The following is a 14060-nucleotide window of genomic DNA, read 5'->3' as shown; positions in this document are numbered from 1 at the left end:
CAGTGTATGCTTCTACTTAAATGCCCTACTTTCATGATATAATATCACTGTAGCGTGAACTTTTTACATTTTCCATAAATTTCACCCAAAAGCCAAATGTCCCTAACTTTTTGTGAGTAGTGTATGTTGTGCGGACGGTGCTGCTGTGAGCGCTCTGAGGTCGGAGCCGAGGCGGGGCCCCTGAAGGCGTCACGGGGCCGGCCCCGCCCCTCCCCCTGCAGCCGCAGCCGTTGACATCCAAGGAGAAATCCTGTCCCTTCACCTCAGCGCCTGTCTCAGTGTGTGTGTCCGGGGTCTCTGCTGACGATCTGCCGCTAAACCAGCCCAGGGTCCGGCTGTGCCTCAGCCTCCTCACCGCCTCGGAGGGCTTTTCCACCGGCCAGCGGAGGAAAACTAAGATTTGATGTCAGATTTGGAGGAGAGACGTTAGTAAACGCAGCGGGTTGACGTTAACGGACACCGCGTTGGATCCCGGTCAGGTGAGTGGCTTCGCTTTAAATCGACTTTAATCGATGGATCGATATCTAACACGAGTCGATCACCGGAGGACGAGCCAACGAAACGGCCCGGACAGGGTTTTGCTAATCTGGCGAAATCCCAGTTTCGGTAATAATCCCGTTAATCTTGTAAATACAGCTGTTTATCGTGTGGATGATGGTGGATCTCTAGCTCAGTTTGTTGGTCTCCTTCCCCTCCCGCAGTGCTCTCCGTCCCCAGTTCCATTATCGGACAAACCGATACTTCACGTCGGTTAGTGTTCCGGTGTCAAATCGCTCGATCGCTTCCTCACCGTTTTATTTTTATTTTTATTTTTTTTATCAGCTAACAATCTTCATGTGCTAAAACATCCTGACTAACATTACCGACGTCGTTAATGTTGAGATAAGGCCGAGGAGCTAAAGGGAGATGAAGTAAGCCGTGTAACTTTGCTGCATCTCGTTAGATCAGATGTTTGTTTTTTTTTTTTTTTTTTCCCCACCACACAACAACATCTCATGTGGACTGGAAACCCGATCAAAGGAGTTTTTCTGGTCTGACTCTCAGATTTTGCAGAAAGAGAGAAATAAACGTTAGAAAGGGGACTTGTCCGATAATGGATTCCTATCGCCTGCCTGTCTGGTGAGGTGCACTGCTCCCTATCTGACACCTGGCATTCCCAAAATAATAATAATAATAATAATGGGAATAATAATGGGTCTTTTACTTATTGCTCACAAACCCAGTCTCAGCCAGGGAAACATCACTGCAGCGTCACTGATGACTCTTAAATCATCAGCAGACTCAACACAGTGGACTTTTACTGCTGTAAAGGTCACATGTTTCTCATAAGGTTTAATTGGGTCAGTGGGGGACTGTTTTCTTTTACAGTTATTATTTTTTTTATTAATGTTTAGCCTTTAATGTGTCAGAAATAATGATAAATGCTCATGGGCAGACAGCAGAGCCCAATGTGATTCTCCAATTTGCTTTCTTAGTCTGACAAACAGCCAAAAAAAAAAAAAAACATGATATGACGGAGACAGTCTTAACATCTTAGTTTGATATTTGATAAATTACTAAAACCATTTGACCACAAACATTTTAATCAATTTATTTTCTCGTTGAATAATCACTTCATTGTGTGAGCACTGCTCTTAACTAATCACAGAGTGTGTTGTCGTCAGATCGCTGCCTGCAGGCTGAGCGGCTGAGGCGGGGAAATGGCCCCGGCCCTGACCAAAACCCTGAAGGACGGCCATGGCATCCACCTGTCCTCGCCTCTGGCCTCCGTCAGCCTGGACTCGGACGGCGGGGCGATGCTCAACGTGGAGCTGGAGCCTGAGGCCAAAATGACGGAGGACGACTACTTCCAGAAGATGTGGCTGAGCCTCTCCTTGCTCCCCTTTTTGGACTCCTGCCTCCCGGAAATCCCGGGCCTTTCCCCGATTGCCGCGCAGGACGCCCAGTGTAAGGCGCTGCTCCTCCCTGATCCGGGCTCCCTCCTCAGCCTCCCATCGCTCAGTAAGAGCCAGAGAGAGTCCCATCAGGCGGCCTTGGGCCTCCCAGGTGTCCCAGACATGTTTTTAGTCCCCGTCCCGGAGCACAGCGGCTCAGAGGCGGGTCTGCTGTGTGGGCCAGACGGCGGTGATGTGCCTCATCTATCCCCTCCTCCTCTTACTAGTCTTTCTCCTTTTCCTCACGAGGACCCTCAGCCCGGGTGCCGTGCCACCCTCCTCACACCTCCACCCAAACTGACCCAGGGGGAAGCAGGGCGTCTTCAGACACAGGCCGGTCAGGGTGGCAGCGGAGACTCTGACCGGTCTGAACCAGCCGGAGCTGAGGTCCTGCTGGAGGAGGCCGGGGAGCGGCGGCTGTGCAGGCAGGCGGGGCTGCTGAGCCGGGCGGAGCGGCTGCAGAAGAGGCTGCGGGCTCTGCTGGGGCAGCACACCCTGCAGCACTGCAGCCAGCAGCTGGACGGCCTGAAGAGGCAGCTGCAAGCTGGAGGAGCATCGTCCTGCAGCTCGGACCCCCAGCCTCCCCTTCCCTCTCTGGAAGAGCTGTCTGAGCTGTGGGAGTTCAGCTGCGGCGGGCGCGCGGCGCTGCGTGGCCTGCAGGAGGCGCTGGACTCTGAGGCCACGGCCAGCAGCAGCTCAGACGAGGAGCCCGAGGAGGAACACGTCCGTCGACGAGCCAGGACTTTCCCCAGGTGAGCAGTCAGCTGGCTGGCTGGTTTATCTGCATCAGCATTGTGGCGTTTCATTGGTTCTAAACACCAAGGGTGCTAAAATCGTCCACGCATACCCCTAGAGGTGTGTTGGAGTACTGCAGGTGTTACATGAGATTTAAAAAAAAATGTTAATTTAAAAAATATTATTCATGCATAGTTCTTAAAATATTATAGCCACTTATTATAACCTGTGCTATAATAAATTCAATGAAAGATGTAGATGTAAGTTTGATAAAGCACATTTTACATTCAGTTCTCCCTCTGGGTGTCCTGAAGGTGTCAGATGTGTGTTTGTGGTTCAAATCTGCTGCCGTGGTCGTCGAGCGAGGACGTTTGTTAGGAAGTTTGTTAACTGAATATGAGGCTCTTTGTTCCTATGTTTTTCTTTCGCCACTGTTTTTGCACATAAATTATTTTTGAGCATGATGTGAAATTACAGCAAACACATTTATAATAATGAGCATTCAGCGCTGCTTGTGATTAATAAGAACCACAGGGCTAAAATCAATTTGTCCACAGCTGCAGGCTCTCTGGTGCTGACCTGCTTCACCGCCAGCGAGAGCCCCTTTCAGCTCTCTGTGAGGAACTGTTGGGAGATTTAAATTAGGAAGAAACGACCTGAACTGAACCAGTGCCATCTCTTGACAAGCCAATCTGTAATAGAAACTGTAAACTGTAGAAATGGGCGGCCCGTCCCGTCTGGGAGCAGTTTTTGGTTTTGCCGCTTGTCATGTCGGCTGATGTTTGTGTCTGAGCCCTGAAGAAGGTGAATGTGCCGTCTTGTCCTGAGACATGAGGCTCAGTCAGCTTCCTGTCCTGTGGAGACGAGACGCTCGGTGCAGCTGGACGACCCACACAGGTGGGGCGGGGGTGTGTGTGTGTGTGGGGGGGGGTGCCGAGGCAGCTGGGACAGAAACGCCAAAACAGGAAGTGATTTGTCTCCAAGAAGAGACACACAGACCATCAGGACACAACACAGAGACAGTCAGTCAGGCAGAGCACCGGCTTGTTTACAAACACCAGAGTAACAAACATTTCATCTGTTTACATCGTAAACAGGTTTACAAACACTTGTTTGTTTACAGGTAGCATATCTGTTTACAAAGACATGTTGGCAAATAGCAGATTCTATCACAGTGACTTGTTAACAAATCACATAGTTGTTTACAAATATTTGTTTACAGCTAACCCGCTTGTTGACAAACAGTTGCTGATATGTACCTGTTGTTTGTTTACAAACAAACACACAGCAGCCCACCTGTTATCTGTCTGCCGTGATGCTGGAGCAAGACTGGATTGTTTATTCATGTTTACAAGCAGCTTTTAAAACAAACAAACAAACAAACAAACAACATAACACCTGTTTCCTGTCTGTCTGCCTGTCTGCCTGTCTGTCTGCCTGTCTGTCTGTCTGTCTGCCTTCAGGATGTCTGTCTGTCTGCCTGTCTGCCTGCCTGTCTGTCTGTCTGTGTCCACCTGCCTGTCTGTCTGTCTGCCTTCAGGATGTCTGTCTGCCTGTCTGTCTGTCTGTCTGTGTGTCTGTCTGCCTGTCTGTCTGTGTGTCTGTGTGTCTGTGTGTCTGCCTGTCTGTCTGTCTGTCTGTCTGTCTGTCTGTCTGTGTGTCTGTCTGTCTGTCTGTCTGTGTGTCTGTCTGTCTGTCTGTCTGTCTGCCTGCCTGTCTGTGTGTCTGTCTGCCTGTCTGTCTGTCTGTCTGTCTGTCTGTGTGTCTGTCTGTCTGTCTGTCTGTCTGCCTGCCTGTCTGTGTGTCTGTCTGCCTGTCTGCCTGCCTGCCTGTCTGTCTGTCTGTGTGTTGCTCAGAGTTTTGTTGAAGAGGCCGTCTCTCGGCTCGTCCAGCTAAATAAACACGGTGCTCTTTAAAGGGCTCTGAGGTCACGTGACTCACATTCTGTGCTGGTGACCTCGGGGCGGATCAGTCGGGTTCTGCGTCGTTCTCCTCAGCGCCTCAGAACGCAGCCAGAGAGCAGCTGGAGAGCGAGGCGGGTTGCCAGGTTGGGCCTGACGTAGCAGCAGCAGGAGCCTTTGGCCTGGTGTTTGTTCCGAGCAGAAACACAGGTGTGTGTGGCCGGGGGGAGGGGAAAACAAAGAGGGTGTAAAAATGGAGAGGATGAGTGTGTGTGATGACAGTTTGGGACTATCAGCTGACCTCGGAGCTGCTGCGGCGTCAGGCTCGTCACACTCGGCGTTTGTTTCATCTGGCAGGACAGAGTTTATCGGGTGGTGCTTACAAGGCCGAGCTTTCCTCCCAGCTGTGGAAAGTGTGACATATCTGTTTTTCTTTTTCTTTTTTTTGGATGTGTGCACTGACATATTACACACACACACACACACACACACACACACACACACACACTCCTCACTGCAGTCATAACAGCCCGGGCCTGACTCGCCAGCTCTCCTTACGCACCCACAGGCCAGGAAATAAACACAGACTTGCCAGTAAGCCTCCGACATGCCAGCCATTCTGTGCCATCCTGCCCCGCCTCCTCCTCTTTCCAGTGGGAAATGCTTTCAGAGGGTGTGTGTGTGTGTGTGTGTGTGTGTGTGTGTGTGTGTGTGTGTGTGTGTGTACAGTACGTGCAGTCTGTACTTGTGCCCTTGCTCAAGGCGAGTAATATTGACCCAGATGAGATGAAAAGGATGCTGCGAGTCTTCAGGCACTGGAGCAGCTTCATATTTAGCTGGGAAATATGTGTGCGTGTGTGTGTGTGTGTGTGTGTGTGTGTTGTTGTTGTGTTTGCAGGGTTTATTATAACCGAGGCTATTTTTGCGGTGGTGACAAGCCAGGAGAGACGGCGTCAAACTGCACAACAGGCTGTGCACATTCCACATAAGAATGTTAATTATGATAATCACCGTACGTACAAGTCTTTTTTTTTTTTTTTTCTTTAGAGATGAGTCTGTTTTAGCTGAACGGTGTCAGCTTCATAAAGCAGGGGAAAGCACATTTCCACCTCCCAGAGAACATGTTTAGAAAGAGGCTTGTCAGAAGTTTTATCGCCTTGAACTTGGATTTTCCTCTTCAGTATCTTTAACCCTCCTGTTATCTTTGGAGGTCAGATTTTTGGCTTCATATTTCATGACTTCTTCCAATTTAATTAAGACAAGTGGGTAAACATGAAATTAGCATGATATGTTATCAATGTCCTGGACACATTTTGTACTCATCAGTGTTTCTCTGGGGGCAAATTTGACCTCCAGGCTGTTTTAGCTCAATAAAACGTCTAAGAAATAATAAGAACATTTTACACACATTTGTTTCAGTTGTTTTGGACACTGAGGAACTAGAACATGACCTTTATAATATAAACCCTCACCTGACATAACCACACCTGTAGTAACACAACAACATCTGTAGTAACACCTGTAGTACTGTGTAGTCACATAACACACCTGGAGTACCGTCACCACACCTGCTCATATGATGTTTGGGAGGGAGAAGCAGGATTCCTACAAGAGCTTTGATTTATTCAGATCATTTTCTGGATCAGCCACTGACCCCAACTGACCTGAGTCTGAGTAAATTAGAGGGTAACAGGAGGATTAAAGTGAAGTGAAATAATCAAAGCCAACATGCTGGTCTTTTATGGCATGTTTGGTGTTTTTAGAACCTTTAGGGTCTTGATTAACCCGCCCGCCCAGTACCATACCATATCATAGCCAGTTTATTGTCAGAATACAGCAAAAGGTGCCACAGGTTCAGAGGGAAGAGGCAGAATATGTTGATTTGTGTGATTTATGAAAGGGGAGTTTCCCTCGTTTTGTTTGCCCTCCCCTCTCCTCCTGTCCTTGCTGTCCTTGGTGTGACATTTAAAGGCCACAGTTTGGTAATCAGTCCCTCTGGCTGCATGGACAACCAGGGGTTTTCTGCCCCCGCGGTGCCATTGTGTTACCCGGTGTACACACACACACACACACACACGTCCTGCTCTGGAATGCGAGGACGTCAGCGTGAGGACGGGTGAACGCCGCCCCCGTCCCGCTGCGTGGACCGAACAGCTGTGGGCTCGGGTCCAAACCGCAGCGCTCAGTGACGGATTCAAACCGACACCTGCGGCTCCGTCAGGCCTTCAGCCTGTCAGCGCGCCGCCTCTGATCTGATGGAGGTGATGCTGTCAGTGCGATTATTGGAGAGGTGATCGATACTGCGCAGCCCTGAGCCTGAGCTGCTTCTGCTCTGCTCCAGTGTTTGGATTGGATGCCGCACAAGAATGTGTGTAAATGTGTGTTATTTAGGCACGTCAGCAAACAAAACACAAAATATTCTGTCAAACCCGACTTTGTTTTACATTACCCACTTTGGTTTCATGTCTCTCTCTGCAGTGTAGTTACTGAATGACGTGAGCAAAATAAAAAAAAACAAAAAACAAATAAGCCATAACCAAACAAAAATGTTAGAATATGAGCCAGATCATTTTTTTTTCCTCTGGGTTTTTTTTGTTTTGTTTTGTTTTGTTTGTTGATTTTTGAGTTTTGGTTTCCACTTCCGCACTGGGCTCTGGTTCTGCTGCACGTCACGGTCCTGGTTATTTCCTAGCGAGGAGATAGTTTATATAATTAAAATGATTGACGCATGAAGAGTGTACTCGTGTCTGCTAATGGAAGGAAATAAATGAAATGAATGCAGAAGCGACAGCAGGAGGATTGAGTCGGCCCTGCGGTTCCTGAATCTGTCCAATAAACAGCAGCCGGTGACAAAACAGAACATTTTTATTAGCACTGGGAACAGGAATGCCCTTTTTATGAGCGAGCGAGTGTGTGCATGTGTGTGTGTGTGTGTGTGTGTGTCTTTATTTGTTTGGCCAGGTTCAGGCAGCCTCCTGGAAGTGTCAGCTTGCCTTTTGTCTCAGTGTTTCTCCTCATCGGGAACAAAGCTGGGCGCTCCTTCAGCTCATCTCCATGGGGAGGCTTTAACAGGCTGGAGAGGGGAGAGGTCATTGTTCCCCTTCACAGAATGTGGAAACAGTTATCCTCTAAGCCCCGGGCTCGAGGACAGCCTAAAAAATAAAGTGTGAACTTGTAGCACTAAAACATGTGACATGACCACTCGAGCCGCTTGACCTTCATTTGAAAACACAGTGGATCCACGCTGCTGGTTTTTCTGCGCCGGCAGCAGTCCTGCACAACTCCCTCTCTTGTTAACTTCCCCACATGTTCCCAATTTGAAATCTCCGGGAGTGTTTGTGGAAGGACAGGCTGACTTTTGGAAAGTTAAACTGCAGGGCACACCCTGGAAACCTAATGACCCTGAGAGCCACAGCTGAGTCCGTAGGCAGAGAGCTGCTGGTCGGAGCCGGCCTTTGACGGAGGATTTGGCCGAGTGCACACACAAGGACCGGATCTCGCTGTGGAAGGAGCCAGCAGCTACAAGCAGACGCTATCTGGGCTCCACCTGTTCTCCTGTAAACACAAAGAAATGTGCGAGGAATGAAGTGTGCCTGTGTGTGTGTGTGTTGGTGGAAAATTACCACTGTGCAGTTCCAGCAGATGGAAAGCTCAAGGTCTGAACCTTTCAGATGATGACAAAATGTGAAAAACTGTCATGAGATGCTGGAACGTTTTACCAGACACTGTCTCTCTATATACAGACTGACACTTCTAATGCAACACGAGCATTGTAAAGCTTTTTTAAATCTTCATTTGAAGGCAAAATGCAATTCCCAGTGCAATTAAGTGAACACACAATAGTAATTACATTTTATATTTCTTTATTGAATGTGTGGCTACCAGAGGTGGTTATGTAAGGGATAATCCACAGCGTGCCTTGTGTTCAAACTTTTTAATGCTCACCTCGGTGTGGATCATCCTGCTTATATCATGTCACTTGCCAGCAATAAAAAATTTGGAGTGAAAATTAATGTCGGGTTAGGGATATGCTCTGAAAATAAAAATATTGTGCCTGCGCTGTTTTCATATGTGTCAGACAGCCGAGCTGCAACAGGAGATGCAACTTCTATGCAAAAATACCTTGGTTAGCTCAGTGAACACAGCGTAAGCATTTTCACCCCTAATTAACAAAATGAAAATGCTCTTTTAAGTCATGCTCACTTTACTTTGACCTCCCCGTGCTTCGTACCACTCCACTGCTTGTTTGGTGGTTTGTGTAAAACCTCACCTCAGAGAGAACGTGACCTGCTGCAGGTCAGTTTATATGGAAGAATGGCCACACGTCTTTGATTCTAATCAAAAGGATCATCCTGCTATGTTGATTTGAATGGGAATTTTCCATTCTGCTTGCTGCTGTCGGTGCCCGGTCAGAGTAGCAAAGACAAGAATGAATGCAGAGACAAATCCTTGCGTTCAGAAGTCTGCTGTGACTGTAAACTCTGTATTTCAGGGATTTTTAAGGGGCTTGACGTCTACATGACAAAGTGTCTGGTAAATTGGTTCCATTAACGCGACACTGACCTCTACCTGCGTTTGGCGGGTGGTTAGATACTAGTTTAAGGCCCTGAAAGCGTTCTTGGTCTCCTCTTCTCTCTCCTCTCCTCTCCTGCTGCTCCGCTGCTCAGGAAATATTCCTGGAATTTTCTGATTAGCCGGATAGTTTGCGCTGTCCTGCGGCCAGCTCTGCCCCTTGCACATGGAAGAGGGAGAGAGCTGCGTTTAGTTCAGGGTTCAGTGGAGCTCGGCGACAGGTCAGTGATTAGCCAATTACAGGTCTGTCTTTACGTTTGCAGAGTTCTCCTTCATCCTGACCACTAACGAACCCGGAGCGGGCAAACACACCGAGGCTTTGGCAGCCGATCACACGCGCAGGCCTGTTTCTGTTTGAACAAACAGCCTCATAACAGCAAATGTAAAGCTGCTTTGTTCGACTCTCTCTCTCTTTGTGTGTGTGTGTGTGTGTGTGTGTGTGTGTGTGTGTGTTGTGCTGACTGTTGCTTCAGCCAGCTAACCTTTCCCTCTTTGGAAGCAGAGTGTTTGAAGTGGGGGGACTCCCTCCACAGCCTAGCCAAGGTCCAAGAGCACTGCCATGGTAACTATGGCCCTGCTGCAGCCAAGCACACACACACACACACACACACACACACACACAGGACTGAATGCTAACTCAACAGAGCAGCGCCATGGAAACATATAGACGCACCCCACACAGATCAGCAGTGATTTATCCTGCGGCCTCGCTGGGCTCTTTGTGGTCGAGCAGGATTCAGGCCTCTCGCCGTCCGGATGTCTCCCAGTTAAACTCCAGCAGATTTTCACAAGCGGCATCAGTGTGAAAAAACAGGTTGGATCCACCGACGGAGAGCTGCGTGTTCTCTGTTTGTTGTTTGTGTGGGGATGTGAGGCGATGCTTTCAAGGTCACTTTAGCTGTTTAGTAAAAGAGGAATGTCTGAATCACAGAAATGTTTGGTCTGTCTCTCTCGTCGCGGTTCAACACGGTTCCTATCTGCTGCCTCTCGAGCTGTGAAGCAGCAGTTTGAGGGCCAGACAGGATCTATATGTGTTAAACACTTTAGACTCAAACTGCTCATTCTGTTGATCAAAATATAAGAAAAATAATGATTCACAAATATGAACTTTACATAAATCATTCCTCCTCGTTTTGTGGTTATTGTTGAAGGTCAGTAGAGAAAAAGTCTCTGAAGTAACATTTAGACCATAATGAGACACCTGGACAGTCTTGGAGCTGCATCAGTTGCTTTGACTGGAAAGCTGAGCCTCTTGTGGATTCAAGGAGCCACATTTGATTCCTGTGTGATGATGTTGGCCCCCATAGCAGAAAAAGTATTTTGATCTTATTGAATTAGGTGATATGTGTATGGTCCTATTTTCCTCACCTGTCTGTGTGTCGCCTCTCGCCCCCAGCAGCAGCAGCAGCAGCAGCAGCGGTGGCGGTGGCGGTGGCGTTGGCAGCGAGCTGCGGTGGCTGCAGGAGCGGGCGGAGCTGGGCAGCAGGTGGAGCTGGCTGCTGCTGCGTGTGGCCGAGCTGGAGGGAAGGATCCAGCAGCTGGGGAAGCTGCACCGGCACATCCGAGCCTCCAAGGTAAGGACAACACATCCGGCATCCATCCAGCTCAGCGGGAGGGAGTCAGCTGATGTCACACCAGAGAGGCCATTTACCAGGCGAGGGGGGTTCCTAAACGCTCTGGGGGATGTGAAGATATATCTGCTCTAATTAGCTGTTTAGATCTCTGCTGCAGTGAAGCAGCCCGGCCTGCAGCATAAAGGTCATGGAGCTAAACTGTGCCAAATAAAAAAACCCCGGGGCGAAAAACAGCCAGTTAATTGATTAGAAAAGCAACAGAAAATAAATCATAGTTCATAATTTGAAAAATTAATTATGTGCTTTAATAATTCCTAAGTATTCACAATGTGAGATTGCCTGGTATTTTATCATAGGTGCTAGGAGTAAATTCAGTTTGGTTTAAGTAGCTTAGATAGATATATTTTTTTGAATTTAAAAATTTTCTTTTTATTTTACAGACTGAACATTAAGCACATACATTACAGTTTATAGACAAAAGACATACAAAAACGCAAGACAACATAATGATTCGAGCTCTAGAGCTAATAATTATAATAATACTATAGATAATAATCTAGATAAATGTTAGATCTAAATAAATCACCCCAGCACACTGTTCTCTTGCTCCAGATCATTTATTCCCAGATGCTGTAGGTCTCACCACCTTCATCACAGTGATTGGACCAGCACATCCACAGGACACGCCCACATCGCCTTCACCGCATCATGTGACCTCAGTCAGGGGTATCACAGCTCCACCACAGGAGAACAAAAAGAAACAGCCACAATCTCACAATGAAATCTTAAATCTGAATTTCCATTCTGTAAAATATGTCTTGCAGTGTAATTTGATATTTTTCATTGCAGGCCTACAAATGACCGTTTTTCAAGTTTTCAAAAGCAAACGGAGACCCAGAAAAGAAAAATAAAATCATATTTAAAAATGTATTCCCAAATATAATCTGGGTGCCAGAGTTTACAGCTATTTTTAGAGAAACGTCATCCAAGCTGGCATCATATCAAATCAAATATTTGTGCCGCTGTCATTAAGTGACCGTGTCCACAGGGACAGTGACATCTACACTGTAAAAGATGTGATCACTGCCTGGTTATGTTGTTACTGCATATCAGTTACAGCCAGTAGCTGCAAGCAAATACTCAACCAGTAATAACATTATTTTGAGAAATACAGCAACTGCTACCAGTAATATAACACCAGCTCTGTTAGTGCTTAGCAACAGATCTAACAAGCAGCTCGGTTTAGGCCGCGGCCCAAGATAATCATAAAGCTACACAGTGTCGACTGGGGCCGATAAACAAAAGTGAAGTTTTGCAGTTGAGAGAGAGCAGCATCTTCATCGCTCCTCGGCTCCTTCTCATCTCGCTGTGTTTGTCCTCTTGGAAAGACCAGGCCAGTGTTCAGCCTGCTTCTGGGTCAGAGACAGCCCCTTTTCTTCTCAGCCTGTTTACCTCCTCCTTGGCTGATTGATCTGCTTCTTTTTACTTGGATTCTCTGTTGATGGACTTGAAGTTTCTGAAAACCACCTTTGTACTGGAGGATTTTCCCAGGAAACAGCCGCCCACTGCTAAGTGTTTACAACAGCCTGTGTACAGCTTTAATGAAGCGGGCAGCCTGATGCAGCACTGATGCAGTCACTGTGACAAAATAAATGTTTGTTTATGGATTGTTGCTTTAAATTGGACCCATTTTTCATGCCAAACGAAATTAAGTATTCAGTGTTTTTCCCCAGAAATGTAATTTTGTTATAGCACAACAGCCTCTGAAACAGCATTTAGACACCAGGACTAGAAACCAGACTGATCAAATGATGTCTTTTCCTTAAAGCAGCGTAATGATAAAGAAGCTCCGGGACACAGCGCTGACGGACGATGGGCTTTCAGTAAATTGAACCCAGTGTGTTTTTTGTGTGTGTGTGTGTGTGTGTGTGTGTGTGTGTCAGGGTGGGGTGGTGCTGGCTCAGTGCCAGCCCCTGACAGACAGACAGATCCAGCAGACCCTGCTGAGGGAGACGGCGGGCCTGTCCTTCTCTGTCGGGGCGTCAGACGGCGACGCAGAGCCCAGCAGCCCCATGCGCCTCCTCCGCAACATCGAGAGACAGGTAGGAGGCAAGGAGCAGGGAGCAAGGAGCAGGAGCAGGGAGCAGGAGCAGGGAGCAGGGAGCAGGAGCAAGGAGCAGGGAGCAGGGAGCAGGAGCAGAGAGCAGGGAGCAGAGAGCAGGGAGCAGAGAGCAGGGAGCAGGGAGCAGGAGCAGAGAGCAGGAAGCAGGAGCAGGGAGCAGGAGCAGGGAGCAGGGAGCAGGGAGCAGGAGCAGGGAGCCCTGCTCCCTCCTCCTGGCTCCTCTGCTCCCAGCAGAGAGCAGGGAGCAGAGAGCAGAGAGCAGGGAGCAGGAGCAGAGAGCAGGGAGCAGGGAGCAGGACTAGGGAGCAGGAGCAGGGAGCAGGAGCAGGGAGCAGGAGCAGGAAGCAGGAGCAGGGAGCAGGAGCAGGGAGCAGGGAGCAGGAGCAGGGAGCAGGACTAGGGAGTAGGGAGCAGGGAGCAGGGAGCAGGAGCAGGGAGCAGGAGCAGGGAGCAGAGAGCAGGGAGCAGGAGTAGGGAGCAGAGAACAGGAGCAGGGAGCAGGGAGCAGGAGCAGAGAGCAAGAGCAGGGCAGGTCCAAGTGCTTGGAGCTGTAGTGATGAGAAGCAGAGAGAATGGGAGCTGTGGTGTTTAGTCCCCAGATCTCCTGTCTTCATTCTTACAGAGGAAAAAAGTTTATTCTGTGGAAACTCCAAGCCTGTGATGGTGTATTAGGGCCATTGTAGGGGGGAAATTACACAGGGAGGGTTAATATTCCAAGGAAAAAAACTCAGATATTCTCTGAGATTAAAGTGGTAAATTTACAAAAAAGAACACAAATTTATGAGAAAAAACTGATCAAGGAACCACATCGCTTCACCTTGACCAAAAAAAAGAGGAAAAAACAGTAAAAGAAAAACTATGTTTTAAGTTTTTTTCTTGTACATTTGTGCCTTTATGATCTCAGAATTTTTGATTTTTTTTTTCTTATAAATTTGCGACTTTAGTCTCAGAAAAAAAATTTCTCAGAGAGTTTTTTCTCGCAAATTTGTGACTTATAATCTCGGTATTTTCATATATTTGTGAATTTTTTCTTGTAAATTTACCACTTTAATCTCAGAATATATCTGAGTAAAATTACAACTTTAATCTCGGAAATTTTCTGTTCCTCTACAATGGCCTGAATACACCGTTGCACAAGCCGCACCATTTACAGAGACAAATTCCTGGCACCTCCATGTTAAAACGTGATGTGAAACGGGGTCAGAGACGAACGGTTCGGGGC

General features: G+C 47.8%; 1 protein-coding gene across 5 annotated transcripts in view; it reads left to right on the top strand.

The window, feature by feature from the left end:
- The first annotated feature begins 278 nt into the window (after positions 1–278).
- Positions 279–14060, top strand: part of kansl1l (KAT8 regulatory NSL complex subunit 1-like) — a 44083-nt gene continuing 30301 nt past the window's right edge. For 3 of the 5 annotated variants that reach the window (XM_030081704.1, XM_030081709.1, XM_030081708.1), the window contains exons 1-4: positions 279–479; positions 1665–2686; positions 10539–10716; positions 12660–12818. In XM_030081704.1, the coding sequence (XP_029937564.1) occupies positions 1701–2686; positions 10539–10716; positions 12660–12818 (1323 nt within the window). In that variant the 5' untranslated portion in view covers positions 279–479; positions 1665–1700. The remainder of the gene's footprint in view (positions 480–1664; positions 2687–10538; positions 10717–12659; positions 12819–14060) is intronic. The other 2 variants (XM_030081706.1, XM_030081705.1) reach the window with 2 other exon arrangements.

This window comes from Myripristis murdjan, chromosome 21 (assembly GCF_902150065.1).
Source record: "Myripristis murdjan chromosome 21, fMyrMur1.1, whole genome shotgun sequence".
Classification (NCBI taxonomy): domain Eukaryota; kingdom Metazoa; phylum Chordata; class Actinopteri; order Holocentriformes; family Holocentridae; genus Myripristis; species Myripristis murdjan.
Note: the sequence above shows the minus strand (reverse complement) of the source record. Positions and strands in the feature narration are given on the sequence as shown.